This window comes from Guillardia theta (genome assembly GCF_000315625.1).
Source record: "Guillardia theta CCMP2712 unplaced genomic scaffold GUITHscaffold_24, whole genome shotgun sequence".
Taxonomy (NCBI): Eukaryota; class Cryptophyceae; order Pyrenomonadales; family Geminigeraceae; genus Guillardia; species Guillardia theta.
The window spans coordinates 252,227-274,981 of record NW_005434650.1 but is presented as its reverse complement, the minus strand read 5'-3'; the positions used below and the strand labels follow the sequence as shown (position 1 = coordinate 274,981).

Sequence of the window (22,755 nt, the reverse complement as noted above, 5' to 3'; positions counted from 1 at the left end):
TCATCATCATCATCATCATCATCATCATCATCATCTCCATCATCATCTCCATCGTCATCTCCATCGTCATCTCCATCGTCATCTCCATCATCATCATCATCATCGTCGTCATCGTCATCATCATCATCATCATCATCATCATCATCATCATCATCATCATCATCATCGTCGTCATCATCATCATCGTCGTCATCGTCATCATCATCATCATCTCCATCATCATCATCATCATCATCATCTCCATCATCATCATCATCATCATCTCCATCATCATCGTCGTCATCGTCATCATCATCATCATCATCATCATCTCCATCATCATCGTCATCATCATCATCATCATCATCATCATCATCATCATCGTCATCATCATCATCGTCATCATCATCATCATCATCATCATCATCATCACCTTATGACGAGCGGCGAAGTAAAGTTGAGTGGTGAAGATGTAGGGGAGCATGTTCCAGACGGTGTTTCCCGCAATCAACTGCTCCCAGGTGACGAAGAGAAAGAGGAAGAGGAGGAGGAGGGGAAGGGAAGGAAAGGAAGGAGAGGAGAAGCAGTAGACAGAGTAGAGGAGGAGAGGAGGAAAGGAGAAGAAGAGGAGAGAAGAGGTGAAGAGCGAAAAAAAGAAATGATGAGGAGAGGACGAGGAGAGGAGAAGAGGAGTAGAGAGAAGACGTCGAGGGAGAGGAGGATCTTACAATGTAAGGGAGGAAGAGTGACAGGAACCAAGAGTCCATGAAACTCAGGGGAATCCCATAACAAGTCCAAGGGAGCAACTCCAAACTGAAGATGAAGTTCAACACGTGATGAGCGCGATTGTGTGCAAAGACAGCAAAAGTTCTCCATGTCATGACAAGAATTTCTGAGAGTTCTCGTCCAACATGATGGTCTCACTTGAAGTTGAAGAAGCTGAAGAAGCTGAGAAACAATTTGAGGTGCGGGGGCCAGGAGATCTGAAGCAGCGAGAGCAGGTGAAGCTCCTGCAACATCCAACGATAAGAAGAGGAGGAGGAAAGAGGAGGACGAGGAGGAGATGAAAGACGAGAAATCAACGACAGACAGACAGACAGGGAGGCAGGTAGGAAGGCCAGCAGAGCGAGGAGAAGGAAAATGAGGGAGGGAGGGAGGAGAGGGAGGAGGCAGAGGAAGGAACTAGAAAGAAAGACATCTGAATTGCCTGCCCAAGTGACAAGACGATCCTTCCAAGGTGACTGTCGCTGATCGCAACGTTGGCCAACAAGATGAAGATGAAGACAACGACGGAAAACCAGATGAGATATCTGAAGGAGAAGTGAAGAGAAGGCAAAGCAGCAGGTCGAGCAGGGATGAGAGGTGAAGTCGTAGAGGAAGGAAGACGGCGAGAGAGCTGTAGAGTCGAGCAAGGGGAGGGAGAGAAGGAGCAGAAGAAGGAGTCGGCGGAAGGATCAAGTGCTCTCAGAGAGGAAGAGGTGAAGGAGGAGCAGGAAGGGGAATGTACATTAGGAAGAAAGCAGCGTTAGGGCAGGTAGAGCAGGTCCCATCCAACATCCGCCAGTAGCCTGGCGAGCACTCGCTGCAGAACCTTCCCGTGTATCCCACGGCACAGTGAGCCGCATCGAGGTACAGACTGACACACAGTCACATCCACAGCCCAGCTCTGTCCTCTTCCCCCTCCCCCTCTCCCTCCTCCTCCTCCTCCCTCCTCCCTCCTCCTCCTCCTCCTCCTCCTCCTCCTCCTTCACCGTGACTTGTTCGCAAGCTTTCCTAGTAGTGAGCTCTGATTCACTCCAGTCCTTCTCTCTTCGTCAAGTCTCGTCGATCCGTAGTAGAAGTCATAGTTTCCTCCCAGTCCATCACCCGGCAGCCCCTGCACTATCGTTCACCCCTTGATACTCGCAACCCCTCACCCTCACCCTCCTCCTCCTCCCTCACCCTTCCCCCTCCTCCTCCTCCTCACTCCTCCTCCTCCCTCCTCCTACTCTACGACCACCACGACCACCACGACCTCCTCCTCCTGCTCCTCCCCATCATTTTGCTCTTCCCCGTCCTGCTCATCCTCCTCCTTCTCCCCGTCCTGCTCCTCCTCCTTCCTCTGCAGCCCTCTCCCTTCCTCCTTTGTCCTCGCTCCTCCCTTCCACTCCCTCCTCTGCCCCAGAAACTCGTTCCTCTTCACACTCACCGATATGTTGGGCCACAAACCAGCTGGGCAGTAGCTGGGAAAGGGGTGGAACAGGCACTGCTGGAGGGAGCTCTGGTTGTCAACCTCGGGGTACCCGCGGCAGACCCCACGAACGCTCCTGAAGTTACAAGGAGACGCGAAGACCTGAAGGAAGGAGGAGGAGAGTGATTGGTAGAAGGCAAAGAGCAGAGAACAGAGAGCAGCAGCAAGAGCAGCAGCAAGAGCAGCAGCAGCAAGAGCAGCAGCAGCAGCAGCAGGTCGAGAAGTGTGTTGCGGGGGAGGCTCGGGAGTCTCTGACCGTGAGAGGATCAGGGTAGATCTCCGAGCTGCCGACGGTGTCAAATTCAGATACGTCCAGCAGCTACCTGAGCTACCTGCTCCACCAGCCCGTCCTGACCACAGGAGGAAGCGTCGAGCCGGAGCAGTACATCCCAGCTGGGCAACTCCAGCAGGCCTCCCCGACCCTGCCCTGCTTGTGGTAGGCATCCCCCTGGTCGATGTCAGTCATGGAAGGAGGACCAGGAGCAGCAGCGGCGGAAGCAGGGCAGCAGGATTGTCTGTCACCTGACATTCGCACTGAGACTTCTTGGTTGCCCTCATGTTGTTCGTGACGGTCAGCTCGGGACATTTCAAGCAGCTGGGAAATTCTTAGACCTGACCATCCGCCCTCCCCTTTCACTCTCCAGCCTCTCCCTCCCTTCCCTCCTCCCTCCCCTGTCCCTCCTCCTCCCCTCCCTCCTCCTCCCTTTCCATCCTCTCCCTCGCTCCCCTCGGCTCTCCCACCTGGTCAAACCACTGACAGGGCCGAACGAGAAGGCACCGCAGTCCCTGCAAGCGCATGAGGAGGATGGGCAGCAGGCGCGAGCTCACCTGCACTCCAGCAGGCCTGGCTGACCCCCGTAGGTGCCTGGAGGGCAGGAGGAGCAGGTCGTGGACCCTTGCTGGGGGTTGAAGGTGCCGGGGGGGCAGGGGGAACAGGAGGAGGAGCCGGGGAGAAAGGCGAAAGAGCCGGGAGGGCAGGGCTGGCAGGAGCTCGTGAGCGAGTCGCGGAAAGTTCCAGCAGGGCAGGAGGAGCAATTGAGGTGCCAGGTGAGGCTGTACAGCCCCAGCTGAGGGATGAGCTGATCTGCTGGCTTCGACGAGCCAGGTGGGCAAATTTTACAACTGCAGCCAGTCAGGAGAAGAGGAGCAGGAGAAAGATGGGGAGGGGCAGGAGGAGAAAGTGGGAGGAAGGGGGAAAGGACGAGGAGCGGTGGGAACACCTGGATGCAGCCCAGAACTTGTTTGCGTCACATAGGACGGAGATGCGGACGGTTCGGCGGGGAGGAGAGACGAAGAGGAGAGGCGAGGAGCGGCTGCTGGGGCAGACGATATACTCGAACCTGTCAAAGTCCTTTCCTCCCGCCTCGCTGGGCGCTGAGTAGAGAAACGCTGGAAGAGGAGGAGAAGCTGTCTGTGTGGAGCTCTCGTAAACCTCCCCCAAGAGCGAGGAGGAGCCGCAGGTGACCCTCTGCAGCGGGAGGAAGCGGTACCCCTCCATTGCCTGTAATGTACCCCTTGTGGGCCTGGTGGTGAGGACGACGAGCTGCAAGCTGAGCGGGAAGAGACTCTGGTCCAGAACTCTGACCGGAACCCTGGCAGGGACTGAGCCACGCACCAACACCTCCTGCTGTATCTTGCCGCCGTCCGCCTGCGCCACGGGGAGGGAGAGGCTGACGTTGGAGGAGGAGGCCAGCCTCTTGGAGTCGTAGGCAGAGAAGGTGAACTCGTCCTGCCCGTCCTCCTTCCCGTCGTTCCTCCTCCTGTACCCCACCAGCTGTAGCGGGTGAGTCACCATCCCCTCCGGCAGATCCCCAGCTGTTCCCTTGAGCCTCACGACCCGCAGTCCCTCCAGCACGTTCCCTCCGTCCGCCATGCCGATGCCTCGATGCTGAAGGCCGCAGACTTGGATGAGGATCGAGTCCGTGGGGAAGGAGGGAGGAGGCAGCGGAGGGTCGAGTGTCGCAGCCCCAGGGCTCGCACGCACGTCTATGGCATATCCCCTCCACAGCTCCTCCCATTGATTCGAGCAGCCTTGAAGGAGCCAAGACTCCTCCCTCTCCTTTGTGACCGTCGCTTCCTCCCTCCTCGCCTCCCCGCCGCCTCCCGCCGCCTCGAACTCATTGGACAGGAGCGAACTCTGGGAACGGAGGAGGGAGTACTTCACCTCTTCCCAGGGGGGATGGAGGGCGAGGACGCGGAGGAAGGTGGAGTCAGGCATCCAAGACTGGATTGATAGCTCCTCCGGGAAGACTTTCTGCTCGTAACGGAACATGGCAGCGTCGGTCCCGCGGTCGCCGCACATGGACGAGAACGCCTCTGCTTCCTCACACTGAGACTCCGTCCTGACCTGCGGACGCTCCTGCCCGTTGACAAGCTGCACACCGACGACCTTGTGCCGGCAGCGGCAGCTGGGGATGGGAGGGTAGAAAAGGCGCCCAGTCCACCCCTCGCCCCTCCTCTCCGTCAAGGTTCCGTTGGTCAGGTTGAGCACGCTCACAGGAAGCTGCTCCTGCTGCTGCTCGGCTGCAACAACGCGGGGGCCAAGGAAGGAGCCGCTGATGTTGCCGTCGGCCCCATAGACGGGGAGGAGGTTGTAGAGATCGCCGTGCTGAGGGAAGGAGAGGACACGAGCCCTGGTCTCGCCCTCCTCCACCTTTATCAGCGAGAGCTGGAGGACCTGGAGGGTCTCGGAGGAGGAGAGATTTGCAGTCACCCCGCTGCTCATGGGATAGTTCCTCTGCGGCAGGATCCGGAAGGTAGCGGAGGAGAGGAAGGAGTCGGTGAGCTGGAAGGAGCCGGGGCGGGTGAGGCGGAAGTTGGCGGTGAGAGCAGGGGAGATGTCGAAGGGCTCGGGTACATAGAGGAGGCGAAGCTCAACATCGGCAACCTTGCTGGGGATCGACGAGACCTGCAGGTCGAACATGGGGCCCTTCACAAAACACCGAGACTGGTTCTGACCAAAGGAGGAGGAGGAGGAGATAGCTCTGGAAAGTTCCTCGAGGTAGTGTGCCACATCGACGCGCATTCGCTTCCAAGCTGCTGAAATCGCTCGTTGGGTTGGAGAGGATCCGAACTGAAGAAGAAGCTGCGGGGAGGTAAGAGAAAGAGATCAGAAGAGGAGAGAAGAGGAGAAAACCTGCAGGAGATTCAAATTGCCCAGCGCTGCAGCAATCTCCATTGCTTCTTCACCTGCTCTTTTGATGAGAAACAGCGGAGGAGGAAGAAGGCGGAGGGTCATACCGACAGGGCAGCCGATGGTGAGCATCCACTTGAGGAGCTTTGTCCTCTCTGAGCAAGGCGACGTCACTTCACAGCGAGGAGGAGGAGGAGGAGGAACCGAAGAGAGTTGCGAGGGTCACGTACGAGCGCTTGGGCATGAGCGAGTAGGAGGAGAGGGGCAGGAGGTAGTTAGCGTAGATGCTGAGGAAGCAGGTGAAGCCGGAGGGGTAGACGCAGCTGCAGGTGGTCATGGGGGAGACAAGGCAGCGGGTTGTCTCGTTGATGAAAGTCTTGCAGATCATGGCAGAGTCGTTGACTCCTCTCACCACTCGTCTGCCGTTGACTTGGGTCAAGTCAGTGCAGTTGGCGGCGAAGAGCTCGTCCTCTATGGTCACGATGCTCCAGGAAGCGTCGCCGCGCGAGTTGCGGATGACAAGATCCGAGTAGGCCTGCTCCGACCCACAGAGAAGGTTGACAGCCTGAATGTCCGAGCAGGAGCCGGGCTGAGTGAAGCCTGCAAGAGAAGGAGGAGAGAGGTGAAGAGGGATGAGGAATGAAGATGCCAAGGAAGAGGAGGAAGGAGGAGGAGGAGGAGGAGGAGAGTCAGGGGTTGCCGAGCAAGAGATATCACGGGGTACCATCGACATCGTCGCACTTGATCTCGATGAGGTGAAAGAGCTCTCCCTTTGCAGGAAGGGAGGCAACGAAAGCCTCCAGCGACTCGTCCGTGACGGTGATGTAGGGCAGGTATGCGACCCTCGCCTGATTCTCCACTACCTCCTCGCTCCAGGTCACGGGGTACGGCAGCTGGCGAGAGAAGAGGAGGAGGCTGCTGAGGGCGGAGATGACGGGGATCGGGTTTCCCTTGTCGTCCAGGAACGGAGAGCTCGAGATTTCAACCGCCAGCTCGTCTATGCGAGCAGACGCAGTCCGATCTCCGGTGTAGAAGAGGTAGTAGCCGTCCCGAGTGCAGCCGGAGGGCCCGCAGGTCTCGTACCCGTGCTTGCTCTCCACGTTGGAGAACAGCTGAAGGATAGTGTTGCCGAGGACGATGGGAATGCCCGAGCCAAAGCCGACCCGGGGGTCGTACTCAGCGGTGTAGAGCTTGCCGAAGACAGGGATGGGGTCCTTGATGCGGCAGCGAACCACGCTGATGCTGACGTCAGCACCGTAGATGGGAATCTTGAGTAGATTCATGGAGACTCCGTTCATAGGGATGGAGAGAGGGAGGTAGGAGCCGAAGATAGGAGCTGTCGAGCCCATGCGCTGAGGGCGGCTGATCACTAAGTCTCCTCCTAAGCTCAACGTTGCTGAGTAGTCGGTGATCACGTTGGGCTCCGTTGCCAGCCCTCCGTCCATCGCCTTCCCGTTGGAGTCGAAGTTCATGTAGAGGAAGAGGCCCTCCCAGTGGATTGGGGACCTGCCGAGAGAGAGCCCGTCCTTCTTGGCTCCGATCACGAACCACATGTCCAGGGAGAGCATCTTCTCCGTCTTGGCGTGCGAGTACATCCTGATCTCGTCGAGGAAGCCAGCGAACGCGAAGCGAGGCTCCATGCACCCCGGTGCGCACGTGCATGCGAAAGCATCCATCACCGTTGGGCTGCCGTGGACACAGACGTGGTCCGTGTACGCGCACTTCCAGGCCCCAGGATCGACTGAGGGAGCAGAGGGGACGCTGCTGCGCCGCAGGATGTCGTTGGCGTCCTGAGTGGCGACCACTGTCTCCAGGAGCTGCTGGGGGAGGAAGTAGTCGCACCCTGGTGCGGGCTCGTCTGACGCGCAGCTCGTGGTGACCCTGCCGTCTGGCTGCCGGATGGAGGCGGTTTGAGAGAGGACGCTCAGCCGCTCCGAGGACAAGACCGACCGCTTGTCCTGCGAGCCGCAGATCGGCCGCTGACCCAGGAAGAGCTCCCCCGTGCCTAGCAGCTCTTCCCCTGCTGCGAGCTGGTCTGTCAATCGCAGCACGCCGTCGACGTAGAGGTCAAGTTGACCGGAGCTGGCGGTCCAGCTGAGGGCCAGGTGGTGCCATTGGCCGTCGCTGATGTCGATGAGGCGGGAGGCGCTCACTTCGTTCCTGCGGTACACGCGCAGGTCCGTCACGTCGTTCACCTCCAGCTCTCGCCCTCTGCTGGAGAAGAGGCCGAAGACTGTCTGCAGTCGCCTCCTCCGCATGCTCTTGAGCCACATGGTGATTGTAAGGCTGCTTGTAGGAAGGGGATCCAAGCTCACGTACGCAAAGTCGTCGTAGCCATCGAAGTAGATGCCCCCACCAGCCCCTCCAGCAAACGGCAGGTCGCTGTTCTGTTTCACTATGATGTTGACCTCCCCCCGTCGAGGTGACCCTGACCCATCCAGCACTTGAAACGCGAAGTTCGCATAGGGGACACAGATGGTACACACAACGCCTGTCGGGTCGCAGATCCTGCAGGGCAGCCGTCACAAGCTTCAATCGCGAACGGAGAAGTCACTTACGAGCAGGAGAATTCGCTGGGGAAGGGAAGGAAGAAAACGAGGTTGGACGGCAGAAGTGTCCCTGGCGACTGAACCTTAGGTCCCAGCGTCAGGTTCCCCTCGTAAGTTCCCGTCCCTTTCACAGGCACGAAGAGCTCTCCATGCAGTGGCAGACTCAGTATGGTCCAGGACGACCATGATGGACTCGAGTCAAGAGCGACAAGTAGCATGCGATCCTGCTGCCCGGTGACCGTCTGATTCAGCGCCTGAGCATCGACAGTTGAAGATGCGGCCAAGAGACAGAGGCCGAGACAGAGACGGAGCGCGAGGGGTAGATGGAGACGGAGGGGGGAGGCTGAACATGACGAGCGAGAAAAGAGGGAGAGAGCAGCAGTGAGGGGGAAGGAAAAGGGTAGAAGAGGAGGTCTGAGGAGAGGAAGATGGAGGAGGATGAAAAGGAGCAGAGGAAGGAGAAGGAGGAGGCGAGGGAGGAGGAGAAGGAGGAGGCGAGGGAGGAGGAGAAGGAGGAGGCGAGGGAGGCGGAGGGAGCGCAGGAGCAGCGGGGCGCTCATCAGTTAGTGTAGTTATCCTGCAGCCATTGTTTTGACAAGGATGAACTTTTCAGATATCTATATGGTCAAAAGTTCAACATGGTACCCGAAAGTTCCATCCCCATAAGGCTTGACCGGGCCCAGTCACCCGGTATGATCGGCCGCTGAGGCTGGCCCGGTATTTGAACGGAGGTCAGGCCCGCCTACTGACGGAGCACAAGTTTGTTAGACTTGTACTGTGTCAAAGTAATGCAGACACCATATCGACCTTAGTTGTAACAAGACAGTTTTTGCTCAAGACCGAGTTCAATGCACACGCAACCAGAATTGAAGAGCACAAGATGAGAGATAGGCAGAATGAAAGGATGTGAAACCCTAGCATCTAGATTAGCAAGGCGGCTAGGAAGCCCCCTTCTTCGTCCCACGTCACTACCGAAAGAGAAAGTAAGAGAGATAGAAGAAAAACTGAAAGAGAGAGAGGAGAGAGAAGATAAGAGAGAGAAGATAAGAGAGAGAAGATAAGAGAGAGAAGATAAGAGAGAGAAGATAAGAGAGAGAAGATAACAGAGAGAAGATAACAGAGAGAAGATAACAGAGAGAAGATAAGTGAGAGGGACAGAGAAGCGTGGGAACAGCAAGGGTAATTCCAGCTCGCGGGGCAGTGCTGTTGGCACCAGCGGCCGCGGCGGGACCGCGCAATCGGATTACACGAGCAACGATTACACGAACCCATTCACTGAGTGGCGCACAGAGCGGGAGATTGTGTTTGCCGCTGAGGTTTATGAAGCGTACGAGGTAGGAGGTTATGAGAAGTAGGTGGGAGCAACGAGGAGGTTGGTCAGCGTCGAGAGCTGCTGCTCGTCGAACTTGCACTTGAGAACTGGCCAGCTGTCCTGGTGAGTCCGCCAAAATTCTCCGAAAATCTTGCGGACGGTCTGCCGGATGGGCATCGGATCCAACACGTGGGTGGCGAGCCTGACCAGAACCTCGGGCATCCACTCAGGGACGTCGTAGGGATACGCACCCACTAGCGCCGCCAACCCCAGCACCCCCGCATGCCGTTTCAGCAGAGCGTCGCTGACGGCGCTGCCGCCATCCGTCTTGGTCGCCTGGCTTGCGGTCGGAATCTTCGAGTCCGCCCAGAGGTAGAAGCTCTGCTTGAGCTCCAACGCGGTCTCCTCGCCGGACATGCGGACGAGGACAGAGATGGCGCTGCAGGCCGTCTCTCTGACCTCGACCTGTGAGTCTTGCAGGAGGAAGACCATGAGCTCGCGGATGTTCCAAAAGTCTTCCTCGTTAATCAGAAACTGATGCCTGAACGTCACGATCTGAAGGAACGGCAGCATCGCCGCCCGCACGTGCCATGACGTGGACTTCCCTACGCTGTAAACCGAGCTCAGGAGCAGCGGCAAGATGTTCCTGCACAGCATGGGAGTGTTGGCTGCGAGCTCCGCACAGTGTTTCGCTTGCCGTGAGATATCCTTGTCGCGATCCTCAAGGGCCTGTCAAGGAAGGAGCATCAGAAGCGCGTCTGCTGTTGAGCTCTCGTCCTACCTGAAGCAGCGGAGGAAGGACAGCCGGCAAGTGAGGGGCGAGAGGACAAGAGTACATCCCATCAAAGTGCGGGCACACAGCGAGGACTAGTCGAATGAGCGCATGCCTGACTCATAGTCACAAGCAGCCCAGCGAGAGTCTCAGGCAAGACCTCAGGTTCTTCAGCTCCGTCAGGAGATCGTCGAAGTTCTCATCGACTGCTTGTGGAGTCATCAACAAGGACACGTGAGGAAGAGAGTCAAGCACCCTTGTCGTCGTCCTGGCTCCTCCTCTTCAGCTGCTGCGCTCTCACCGTCATCCCTTTCTTGCAGATCTTGGTGCACAGTCTGGAGATGAGCCTACAAGACTATCAGTGAGATCCCGCGAAGGACCTCCCTTGGCTAACCCGTGCATGCACTCTGACGGCCACAGAGGCTCCTTGGTCCTGCGTGATGTCAGCTCGATGCTGATGGAAGGGATGAGGACGCGCACGTGAACTCCATAGGGACCGGGGGCCTGTCAAGTTGCACCATCACGTCAGAGAGACGCATGCGCGATCCAACTCTCACCTCGTCGCTGTGGGTTGACTAGAGCTCTCTCCTTCATGGCCGCGGCTGCTTCCTTCGTCTCCCTTCCCCTCATCGCCTCTGTCGTTCGCGCTCTTCCAAGGAGGATTCCAAGTCACTCTTGTGATCAGCCCGACACAAGAGCTCGCGGCATCGCGAGTCTGCGAGTAGGGGCTCTCCAGGTATGGCTCCAAGTCATGGATGAGCTGCCGGTGTAGCGGTACACCTCGCCAGGACAGCTCGTTGAGGATCGGCCGGAGGATAGCTATCCTCCTGCATGGCTGCGTCACGCACAGGGGCACGAGGAGTGAAGAGCGGACCTGCAGAAAAGGACGGAGTTTCTGCTGCTCTCATTCGAGCACGAGGGCAGCGCCGAGTCGAACAAGAAAGAGATCAACCAGCTCACTCGCCGCGGGTGCCTATCAGGTCACGATCCACGTCAGACTGCTCATCAGCTGCTGGGGCTGCGACGGTTTGACCTGTCAAAGATGGAGAAGCGCAGGCAAGAGCTCCAGGTAGACGCAGACTCCATCTCGGGGATGTTCAAGATGACCTCCAACACTTTGCAGATCTGCCGGAGCAACATCAGGACGCGTCAGCGGCTCCATGTCGTCCCCTCACCTTGTCCTGCGCCACCTCCTTTGCTGCATCAGTCCAGTACTTGGACCCTCGTATCAGCCCGCCGACTATCTCAGCTGCGAGGCATTGTTGACCCAGGTAGACGTCTGTACTTAACTTGGTGTAGGCCTGCAGACCCTTGCGTCAGGAAATTCACGACCACCATCCCGGCCCTGCCTGTGGGTCTCCTATGACTCCGTCCAAGAAAGGCTCCATGGCATGCAATACGTCCATTCCAACAAACTTCGATTTGTGTCAGAGCGTCAGCACCAGCGTTGACACCTTACCTTGAACAACCCCTTCCACATCTGCGCGAAAGAGCCGACAAACGACTTGGCACGAGCGGCTTGGATCACCGACAGGCACTTGATGATGCTCTCCACGTACGAAGAGGTTTTGAACCGATTTTTCAGCATCTCCACAACCTCGAGCCTAAGTCCAGCAGTCAGTCAGCACGTCGGACCTCAGATGAGAGTAGCAGCACTCACTTGTAAGCTTCCGTTATCACCTTCCGGCGAGCCTGCGTCTGACAGGAGCACAATGAGAGACGGCCGGTCGGTCATCGTCAAGCGACGTACCAGATGATCATTGATCCTCTTGCGGGGCGGCATTCCATTCCAATTGGAGAAATTTTTGTCAGGAAAACGATCGTGTTCCTCGAACAGCTCAACTTTGCTCTGTTGCTCTGTCTGCAGCTGCTGCAGCATCGTGTTGAAGGCTCGCAGGCAAACTTTTCGCACGTGTGAAACGTCCGAGACGAGCTCATCCAGCACGACGTTCCACAGAATGAGCGGAGGAGCCACGTCATCTCGCAGCAAGGTCGATATGGTATGCACGATCATCAGTCGGTAGCGCCAGTGGGTTTTCGTCTTCCCGTCCAGCAGGGCTACCTGTCAAGAGAATGAGCATCGACTGCGAGGAGAAGTCGTCCCGCACCAGAGCCTCGAGCATTTCACCGTGACCTTCGAACGACCAACCCTGATAGAGAGCCAGAGACGAACTTGAATCGTTTGTTTCTGCAGCTGGAGAGGCTTCTATCCACTTGGAGTAGATCGGCAGATCCAGCGACATCTGACGATGATATATGAGAGTATGAACATAGAAAGATGAAGGTCAATTACTTGGTAGAGGGCAGAGTGAACTGAGTTGAAGACGTCGACCAGGGCCGCATGTACGACAAGCTTGTCAAGGTGGTTCGCACGGCACAGCGCCAGTATGAATCGTCGTAGTACCCCCCAATCACGTAGCAAACGATTCTGCCAGCAAGTTTCACGTCTCCTCACCTCTCCTCTCAGAAAACTGAGTGACTCACCTGGAAGCACTTAGTCTGCAGCACGTGCGCTGCTCCCAACACCCTCTGCTCTTGGGCAGTTCCCACCTCCAGCCTACCGAGAAGCGTCAGTCTCGAATGTTCTTGCCTCAACAGTTATCACCGATCCTCCAACACAGAGATGAGATAAGGGATGATCAGAGCACAGGCCCCTTCGTGTCTACGTACGCATGATAGCAATGCTGGCTGGCCCTTGGACCGCACCACTTTGTAAGGAAATGTGGCCAAGACACAAATCTGCAAAGAATCACATCAACTTACAGGGAAATCAGGTTCATTCAGGATACCTGCTTCGTGAGTTCAAGCACCAGATTCGAGGCCTTGCACTTTCTTTGTCTCTGCATTATCACGTACATGTGATGATGCTGGACTTTTGCAACCATAGTGTATCTCGGGAACTTTTTGTCAATGGTGGACTGTATCGTCTGTTCTCGATGCTGGCTTTTGAGGATGGTGTACCGAAGTCTAAGGCGGTTGATGAGTTTCTGTTTGAAACAAAAATCAATCCTGATCGTGAGCCCTCTAGATTTTACCTGTAAAATGTCCACACCATTCAAAGCAACATCTATAGCTTTCGCTAAACCCTTCGAACAAGATTGTCAAAGCAAGATGAGAACATTAGACATTGATTGACACCTTGAGCAATTTGACATCTTCAGACTTTGCCTTCAAGGCAACACTGGTAATTTCGTGCAGCAATCTTGCGATTTCGAATCTGTTCAAATGATTCTCAGCCTCGCAAGGTGGGGGCAGCGTGACGGAGTCGGGTATGCTGTCATCGATGATTTCTGCCATCTGCTTGACCTTGAAGTCAACATGGTTGACGTCATTTGAATCTATTCCGTCCATGCTGGGACAATCTTCACTGTCTCCTTCCCATTTGGGAAGGACTGTGACCAACCCTTGTAAGACAAATCGTATTTGATTCACACAGTACAGCGCCTCCACGGAATTGATTGAGTCAGATGATCTGTGCTCTTTCGATCCGTTTGGAATGTTCAACGGCTCTGGAGCAACACGAGTGAAGAGGGGCCTTGAGTCTTTCTGACTTGAATCGCTTCCTTCAGAGGCCGAGTTTGCATTGTTTGAGGCCGGTGAGTTCATTTCTGCATCCGATGAGAACTGTGACACTGGTCGCTCTCGTTCTCGTACGAAATTGGAAATCTTGCTCGTCGGTTCACGCAAAAAGTTCGAGGCAAGGTCTGCGGCCCATTGCAATCCCTCTTTGGACGGCCTTCTCCATTCCAGCTGGAGGAAGAGCGTGACAATGAGAACAAAAAACTTCGAGGAGGCACCTTTACGTCCTTGAGATACAGGGCTTCTCCCCAAGAAACGTAATGCGATCGTCTCCATACCGGATCATTCCAAACCTCCGATGGCACAGATCGACAATCCTATAGAAAGCAATCACACCATCACCAAACGCGAAAGGTAAAACAAGGGTCTACTTTGGGTCGGAATGTAACAAGCGACTGTAGAAGACATCTGAGCAAATGTAGCGCTGCTTTAACAACCTGTGCATTTGTGAATTCTATAGCAACCACAATGACAAACAAACTCCACCTTGCGTGATTTCACCCCGGGGCGTTCTTCAACCTGATTCGAAATGATTCAAACGCAGATCAATGGGAAATGTAAGGTAGGGCGATGTAGATGACAAACAATTGTCACGCTTTGTTAGAGCTTTCACCTTCAAGCCCAACTCGATGACAGCTTCTATTTGACGACGAAAAACAAGAACTTCACACCCGGCATCCACGATGATGTGGCGTAGAATGCTCATGTAGTATATCAGCTCAGTGTCAGACAAGGCTGCACTTAAAGTCAACGAGATGGAGGACAGCAACAGGCAGCACCGGCGAGTCTGAATGGACCCATCTCATCGTAGTGGCTCGGCAAGGTGAAGTCATCCTGTATTGAAAAAGGCTCCTGGTCGGATGAGGACGATTGTCGTTCGAGCTGCCCCTTCCATCGAGAAGGACTCCACTGAGCTCCAGGGGACCTCAAGTCGGACGGGGAAGTCATGGAAGGAGTCCGAGCTGCTCTGTGCGACTTAGGCGTCCACTTCGGGCTCTCCAAAAGAATCCGAAGACAGATTGGAACAAACTATTACGACAGAGTCGTCACAAAACAAAACAATCAGAGAAATAATCTCGACACCTTTCGAACAACAAGCGTTGGATTCACAGCCGTAATTGCAGTAAGCAGAACCCCGAGTTGGCCTTGCTGATGTGACAAGAGATTCGTAAAACAAAAATTCGCGACCTTGCAAGAGAAACTGATCAGTTCCTCTCTTGGAGACGAGACTTGTTTTTACCTTGTTCACTGCACTGTCATACAAACTTTCACCCATCTGCATGAAGAAGACTTCTAGAGCACACTGAAACAAATATTCCGATGTCCGTGACTCGCTATCTCCTTTGTTGACATTCCCAACATCCGCCTCCCCGTGGGCATGTGCTCCTTGGTGCAGGATAAACACAAAGGTTTGATCAAGAAAGCGCAACGCCCAATCCATGAGCATGTCCGTCGTCTGACGAGCTTCTTCATGTCTTGTCAAGTCAAGACCAGGTGGAGGCGCTTCGTCAGTGATCGGGATCTAGAAGGAAAATCAGTTGGCGGGTTGTCACACAGGGGAAGAATTCACGCACAAGAGGTAATCCTGAGAGAAGAATAGTGTAAAACCGAAGTGTCGACCAAGTCTTTCTCATGTCATTAGTATCTATCCCTGTCAAAGTGAGGTTCAAAAGTGATGGTATGTGACCGATCCCAGCTGAGAAATTCTGAATTTGCAAGGTCGGATGTATGACCGCTGACAGAGCGTCAAGAGCAGCTGAAGTCTGGTGTACTTCAGTCAGCGTTGTTAGAGCTTGATACAATCTGTCAAGCAAGGGGGGTAGAGTTGCATCGGCATCCAGGAGCGAAAGCATCTTCAACGCTGTACATGAATGCATAACTGTGGTACTGCTCTTGGAATACAGGCCTTGAAAAGCAAGAGGTTTGATAATATCCACAAACTCAGATATGTCTGACTTTTTCAGGGCAAACTTCTGATCCGTCTCGTCCATCCTTTCGTTTGTGACACGATCAAAGAGATGTTCACACAGGGAGGCGATCAACTGAGACAGTCGTCTCGTCCAGTAACCACCATTTGAAGGATGTAGGAAAGTCTCAATGCCCTTTGCCAAACGCCTCAAGTAAGTCATCGGATCATGCTCAATATCCGAGCAATTGTCAAAGCCTTCACGTGGATACATAAGATAGATCAAAAGTTTGGCTGCTTTGTTCACAATCTGTAGAGATTTGGATCTCGTCTCACCCTTGTGGACAAAGACTGACAGAGAGCACATTGGATAGCCATCATTGTATGATATGCTTGACTCCTTGTTCTCATACAGTCGAATTCTAGAAGGGCCAACGGGAATGTCAAGCAAGTGGAGAACATGAGCATATATCAATGGAATGTGCTTTATCCATCGAGAAGCATGCTCTTTGTACGTATGACGACAGATACTCGCTATTGCTTGTAACCAGTGCAAGTCCCAATCAGAGTACGTCACAATCCAACTCCACATAGACAACATCTCTTCCAGATAATCAAGTGCATCTGGAAGATCTCTGCGTATCAACAAGGCCAGGAATGCCTGGGACTTCAGGACCGACATATCCTGAGGGCAGCACATGGGTCGAAATTCTTTGAAAATTTCAGGATTACAGGAAGCATCAAAGTAGCGCCTTGAGTGTCTAGCCAACGAAACCAAGTAATGCCCGAGGTTTCGGCAAAGAGGAATCTGTGGAGTTCTTGCTTTCCCAAAGAAGAACAGGTCCATAAGCCTGTACAATGGGAACCATGGGAGTGAGATGCTGAGCGGTTGTAGATCTTTGCGCTGCAAGATTCGACAGGCCAATTTAGCAAAGTTCCTGATCAAGATCTGATCAAGATCCTGCGTGTCAGTGATCACTGCGTACAGGAGCTTCACTGCCTTGCTGCATGCCTCACGCGTAATGGATCTTTTCAAATCCAGATGTCTTTTCAAGCTGTGAGCTGCAATTCTTGTTCGAAGGTGATAGTCTTTCTGGGCAATACCATTCTCCATCTCATCCACAATCTCCTGTGCCCGGTCCAACATGACATCTCGACCAAGGGTGTGATATGTCCGCTCATCAGCGCAGCCGTCATCAGCACGGGAGCTCGACTCATGGCTGGAAACTTCCAGCCATCCCGGCAGAATCTCATTTATATTGATGGAGGTATCGATCACCTCCATTATTTCACTGTCCATCCTATGAGATCCAGCAGTTCATCGGCCCTTGGGTGCAATTCCGAGTATGCGCCTGCCCATTCCGATCTTGATAGTTTACTGTCTTCCCGTCCCTGAGCTGCCCTTCAGCGACCCAATCTGAGCTCTCCAACTCTGACCTCCTCTCAGTCTCCCTTCGCTTCCTTTATCTCTTCTCCTCTCTTCTCTTCCCCTCTTCCTTCTCCTCCCTCTTCCTGTCATTTCCTCCATCCGCCGCCATATCCCCCTGCAGCCCGATTCCCCACCCCCACGACTACCCCCTCCAGCTCTTTCTACCCCATTGAACGTAGGGAAAGTCACGGGTGCTGGACCACCTACCCCTCATAGTCTGACCCACCGATTGTACCAATAGTACCCCCTAACTTCCCTTCCAATACCCCCTAGTTTGCCTACCAAGTAATCCACCCTACCCCCTGACCCATGACTCGGCACCAGACCCCACGGTGTTGGACCGACCTTGAGTCCGGGCCGGGCAGGACCATCACCGATCAACTCTCATGTCACCGCATTACTCAAAGTTAAGTAAAACTTAGTAGGAGCCCCCTCGACCGATTATACCCCCGTTTTTCATGACCCCTCAGTTTCCCTTGCTTCTCCCCTCCAAAGTACCCGTACTTAGTCAACATGATCCACCCCCACCTTCTCAATGTTCCCCTACCTACCCCCTAGGTTGCCCTGGATCACTTTACTACCTTACTGCCAAGTGTCCATACCACCATCGCAGGACCACCCCACCCCCTAGTGGATACCCTCCATTGAAAATATCCATCCCTCCACAGGGTCAGTACCGGTACACTCATAGATGAAGTACCCTACCAGGTCCTTGATGTACCCCTACCTCCTCCTGTACTGTAGAACACCGGTACGACTTGACTTGGAAACTCAACTTATCTACCCCAACCCCCCATATGCTGGAGGTTTGAGGGGGTGGTGTTGGGCGTTGGAAATGCACTCAGAGCATTTCGGGAACGTACAGGGAGCACAATGAAGAGGAGGCGGGGAAAGAGAGGGAGAAGGAGGAAGTAAGAGCAAGTTCAGAATGCCATCAGATGTGAATACTTCGGTCTCTGAAAGAAAGAAGTATGTCATGCAAGGAAGCGCCATGCTTGTTGGCGCTGCAGATGTATTGCAAAAAGATACTGATTGAATGGAAGCAGCGAGGAGATGGAGAGGGGAGCTTGTTTGGCCACGAATTTTTTTGAGGTGTATCAATCATCGCAAAATTTAGACCAGACCACCACACCAAATGATTTGAGATTCTGCTACCTGTTTCATGCTGGCAAGCTCTGAGCCTCTTTTCGCTTCAGGTCGGATCATGACCAACCAACCTGAGGATGGCGTATCTGGTGGCGGCCAGCCAAAGGAAACGGAGGGAGAAGCCAAGAATCCGATGAATTTTTTATCTACAATCTTCTCTGTGAGTTATCTCTTGCCTCATTGGGTGTGGTTCTCACAAGGTTCCAGGCAACAATGAAGATGAAGCGAAAAAGCAAGGAAACCAGAGCGCACAGCGAGGTATTGAGCGACTGCTTCTTCTGGCAGAACAATTCACTCTCTTTCGTTCTGTGATTCTCCCTTATCACAGGCTCTGGAAAGGATTCAAGGTCATCTTCTTGACGTAGGCTGCGATCTGAAACTGTACCGTGGATCTGCTACGAAGTAAGGGCAAATGTTTTGCAGCCGGTAACCTGAAGTTCATGTGACAGGCTCTTTGAGTACATGCCGAATCATACATCTTCAGATATCATGAAAACTCCTCTGCCCTTCCTCATTTTTCATCCTTTCGCAAATATGCGCTTGGCATGGGATATCATAATCATGCTGCTCCTGGTATGGAATATGATCGTTATTCCTTTGCGGATAGCGTTCGAGAATGCCTCAAGCTGTGAGTCAAGTTTCTTGAAGCAGGACACAATCTTTTACGTGGACTTTGCGATGGACCTTATCTTCATGATTGATGTCCCGGTTACCTTTCGAACAGCGTTCCTAGACAAAAAGCCGGACACCGGCGAGGTGGAGCTTGTGACGAATTGGATGGCAATTGCTCGGAGATACGCTAAGGGTGTCTTGTTTATTGACATTGTCTCTTCGATTCCTTTCGATTTGATCCTCCTCTCGTTCTGTGACGGTCAGGGTAACATTGGTCCGAACGGTGTCTTCCGCAGCCCAAAGATGCTGAAGCTCATTCGCCTTGTTCGTCTGGTGCGATTGCTGAGGATGTCGCGGATGAGAGTTTTTCTCATGAAGGTTCAATCTGATGCTCTTCGTCTGATCTCTGCATGTTGACGCTGAAGCAGATCAAAGATCGCCTGTCCATCAACCCCGGCCTCCTAAGATTGTTGCAGTTCATAGCACTCATGCTTATCATCTTGCATTATAATGCATGCGTCGCTTTCTTCCTGGGTGAAATCTTTCTCGATCAATCCACACAATCGTGGACGGTCGACAAGGAGCTGTATGCAGTAGTAGGTGAGACCTGATGCGTGCACGATGCTCTTTGAGCTTTCCCTGTGTTGATACTGAACATGCAGGTGGGCGGAGTGGTCTGTATCCCGTACACGACATGGAGATGTGGCAGCAATATGTAGTCTCGTTCTACTGGACAATCACCACATTGACAACTGTGGGGTGGGGTGACATCACTCCCAAGACAACCCCGGAAGTTGTCTTCACCATTCTCGTGCTGATCGAAGGAGGAGCAGCTTTCAGTTATATGGTGGGAAACATGGCCACCCTGATCAACAAGATCAACCCGAGACAGTTGAGGTACAAGGAGTCTATGGCAGTGTGGGAGGACTTCATGCACCGAGAAAACCTCCCGACTTACCTGCGGCAGAAAATCCGAGCTTACAAGAACTACAAGTACACCAAGCCTCTCGCCAGCTTGCCGGAGTTTGCCAAGGAGGAGCTCTCGAGGACGATGCTGAGAGAGATTGTCTCAGCGGTCTACAGTGAGCACTTGAAGAGCTTCAAGATGTTCAAGGGCCTCCCTGAGCAGTCCCTAATGGAGCTCGCCCTCGTCCTGAAGCCCATACAGGTTGAGCTTGCCTCCTGCTCCTCGCGCCTCAAGGCTCATGTGTTTGCTTTTGTCAGGTCTCTCCAGGTGAAGTGCTGTACAGGGAAGGGCAGCTGGGAAACTGCATGTATTTCTTACACTCAGGAGAGGTGGAACTCAATATGTTGTTGATGACGGAGAAGGCGAAGAAGGAACATGGAGTTCGCAAGATCGAGAACACTGTTCTGTCAGAAGAGAGTGATCTGTCAGGAGAGTGGGTAGCTAACATCTCCTCCGATGCTCGTACTTTCTCATGGAGGGTCAATCGCCACAGCGCGAGCACGTGCTTCGGAGAGAACTGCTTAACAAGCGACGCGAGGCTGTCGACTGCAATTACGCGCACGTGGTGCGTGCTCTTCATCCTAGAAAGAGACAAGTTGTATCAGATCCAGAAGCGCGACCCGGACCTGGAGGTCGTCCTGCGAAGGATGAAGCGAGCCAAGGCGTCGAGGCTGATGAAGTACGTGAGGAGAGTGATCCAGGGAGCCCGAGCGAGCGCCCTCAATAACGGGATCGTGCTGCTGGAGGTGCTCGAGGCCTCGGAGCTCCCGAAGATGGACGCCTTCTTCGGGAAGGTCGATGCCTACTGCAAGATCTGGTTGGGCTCCCGGCAGGAGGCGAGCAAACGCGTCTTCCAGACTTCAGTGGTTTACAGCTCGTTCGACCCTAAGTGGAACGAAACCTTCCTCTTCCCCATGTACGAGTCGTCAATGCAAATCAGCATCACTGTGTGGGATCACGACCTGGTTGGGGATGATGAGGTGGTGGGAAGGTGAGTCAGGCCTCTGCCTTGCTTTCGCTTCTCACTCGGTTCTGCTCAGAGTCAACGTGGACATCCGTGACATCGTGAGGCAGTGCAGAGAGACAGGGACGACCCAAGATGTGTCCATGACGCTACACATTTTAAAGGTACCTCACCGTGAGAGGATCGAGAAGATGCAGAACTCGATGAAGAGGGAGATGCTAATGTTGATTTGATGAGGATGATAATCAGAATGATGGAGGAGGAGGAGGAGGAGGAGGAGGAGGAGGACGAGGACGAGGAGGAGGAGGAGGAGGAGGAGGAGGAGGAGTGACCTTGAGACGCAGGTTGACGAACAACTGAGAGAGCTCAAGTCATCTGTGAAAGGATACCGCGGGAAGCACTCGAAGCTCTCTTTGCGAATCAAATGCATCCCAGCAGGGCAGGAGGGAGGGCTGAAGCTCGAAACAAGAACCACCTCGGGCGGGCTGGAGAAAGGCTCCTCGACGCTGCAGTTGACGAGGATACGAGGGATGCAGGAGTCGGAAAGTCAGTCGCAGCTGGAGGTGGGGCAGGGGGAGGGCCAGGCAGAGAGAAAGGAAGGGACCAAGGCCTCCGGGTTCAGTGAGAGGAGAGCAAGCGTGCAGGAGATCTCAGAGATCAGAGACATGGAGGCTCATCCCAAGCTGTTGGACAACGTGCTGCTGCTGGGGACGGTGAGTCAGATGACCGGGCGATCCTTGTACGCGTACGAAGTGAGCTCGGTGGATGCCGTGACCTCAAGCTCCGTCGATGAACGCAGAGAACCTGATGAGGGCGAGGGGATGGGAGCGAGTGTGAGCATCGGAGCTAAGACGGGGGAGGCGTCGACCAAGGAGGAGGCATCGGAGATTTCTGAACCGTCCGGTGTCCAGCAGCAGCACCTGCCGCCGATCAACCAGACGAGGGACGTACAAGGGGGAGAGGCTGCTGCAAGGCGATCCCAGAACGCGGAAGGAGAAGCGGAGAGGATGGAAGTGCACAAGGAGGGAGGTGAAGAAGACGGGCAGGTGGACAGGATGAAGCGAAGTAGCAGCCGCACGACGCATGAGGATGGGGTAGACTACAAGGCCCTCTTCTTCTCCCTTCTGCGAAGGTAAGTCCTCTTCATGCTCTGCCTTGGGTGATCGCTCCTTCTGCCAGTGTCGAACGGGAGAGGAGGGAGGCAGACGAGGAGCTGGAGGAGTTTCGCGTGCGGCTGGAAGCGCTGGAGTCCCTGTGTTGTGCACGGCTGAGGATAGGTAAAAGAGAGAGCAGGGAGGGAGGGGGGGGGGAGAGAACCGGGGAGGGAGGAGAGACTCACTTGCCCGTGACAGTCGACGAAGCTGGCAACAGTAAGGCGAGTGGCTCTGAGGAGGACCCGGCGGCTTGCGCCCGCCTCCCATCCTCCTCGTCTAACAATTAATTTCACCGTTAATTTCGTAACCGAATCGGAGGCCTGAGTAGGCGAGCTGCCCGATGTATTAGTACCTTTGAATCTATATCTATGTCAATGAACCATATGTCACCGTTGAGACTGACAGTGAATCTCTCAGTCTGGCACGCCCGGGTCAGTGGCTTCCGAGGCTTCACCGCGGCGGTCACTGGCAGCCTGTGGAGTCACCCCGGTGGCAAGGGGCCCCGGCCCGGCCGGCCGGTCTGGACACTCAAACCTGACGGTGGGAGTCACTGTCAACCCCACCCATGCTTTAGACAAATGTATGGAGGGGTAGATCTTGATGATTTGAGGAGTAGGGTAGGGGTAGGGGTTGGACCCTCACTGAGATATCGTTGTGACTATATCAAAGTGGGTAGGGGTATATTTACCATTGAAAGGTAGGGTGGGTGATAGGGGATTCATGGCGGGAGCACGATGCAGCATCTGCATGATGGCGCTGGGGGAGGCGACGAGCGCGAAGAAGTTCAGCGGGTGCAAGCAGTCAGCATGCAAGGCAACACTGCTCTACTGCGGTGCATGTGCTCTCAAGCAGATCAAGCTGCTGGAGGAGCTGAAGGACGACAAGGAGCGAGTCGGGTGCGAAGACAAGTGTCCAGCATGCCGGTCAACATTCAAAGTGAGTTGGAGGGAGGGAGGGAGGGGAGGGGAGGGGAGGGGAGGGGAGGGAGGGAGGGAGGGAGGGAGGGAGGGAGGGAGGGTAGGG

General features: G+C 54.5%; 4 protein-coding genes across 4 annotated transcripts in view; 2 read left to right on the top strand and 2 right to left on the bottom strand.

Annotated features, from left to right (window-relative positions):
- Nucleotides 1-899: 899 nt before the first annotated feature.
- On the bottom strand, nt 900-8,451 carry GUITHDRAFT_137172 (hypothetical protein; the record flags this gene model as incomplete). The annotated part of the gene is made up of 15 exons (XM_005834709.1): nt 900-989; nt 1,163-1,289; nt 1,571-1,615; nt 1,731-1,855; nt 2,168-2,311; nt 2,466-2,493; nt 2,542-2,657; nt 2,732-2,804; nt 2,951-2,995; nt 3,038-3,331; nt 3,430-5,294; nt 5,346-5,497; nt 5,547-5,942; nt 6,067-7,850; nt 7,901-8,451. 15 exons carry the CDS (start codon nt 8,449-8,451, stop codon nt 900-902), a joined length of 5,835 nt encoding a protein of 1,944 aa, XP_005834766.1.
- A 743-nt stretch (nt 8,452-9,194) lies between these two features.
- On the bottom strand, nt 9,195-10,024 carry GUITHDRAFT_93813 (hypothetical protein). Its single transcript, XM_005834708.1, has 2 exons — nt 9,985-10,024; nt 9,195-9,932 (listed from the first exon to the last, which is right to left on the bottom strand). The coding sequence occupies exon 2, from the start codon at nt 9,858-9,860 to the stop codon at nt 9,234-9,236; it is 627 nt and encodes a 208-aa protein (XP_005834765.1). The 5' UTR covers nt 9,861-9,932; nt 9,985-10,024; the 3' UTR covers nt 9,195-9,233.
- An 8,500-nt stretch (nt 10,025-18,524) lies between these two features.
- On the top strand, nt 18,525-20,609 carry GUITHDRAFT_69340 (hypothetical protein; the record flags this gene model as incomplete). Its single annotated transcript, XM_005834707.1, has 5 exons — nt 18,525-18,980; nt 19,076-19,243; nt 19,348-19,815; nt 19,872-19,960; nt 20,108-20,609. The coding sequence occupies 5 exons, from the start codon at nt 18,525-18,527 to the stop codon at nt 20,607-20,609; spliced, it is 1,683 nt and encodes a 560-aa protein (XP_005834764.1).
- Nucleotides 20,610-22,452: 1,843 nt separating this feature from the next.
- GUITHDRAFT_106337 (hypothetical protein) overlaps nt 22,453-22,755 on the top strand; it is a gene marked incomplete at both ends in the record, with an annotated part of 1,014 nt that continues 711 nt past the window's right edge. Inside the window, one exon of the mRNA XM_005834706.1 lies at nt 22,453-22,668. Coding sequence (XP_005834763.1) covers nt 22,453-22,668 — 216 coding nt within the window. The remainder of the gene's footprint in view (nt 22,669-22,755) is intronic.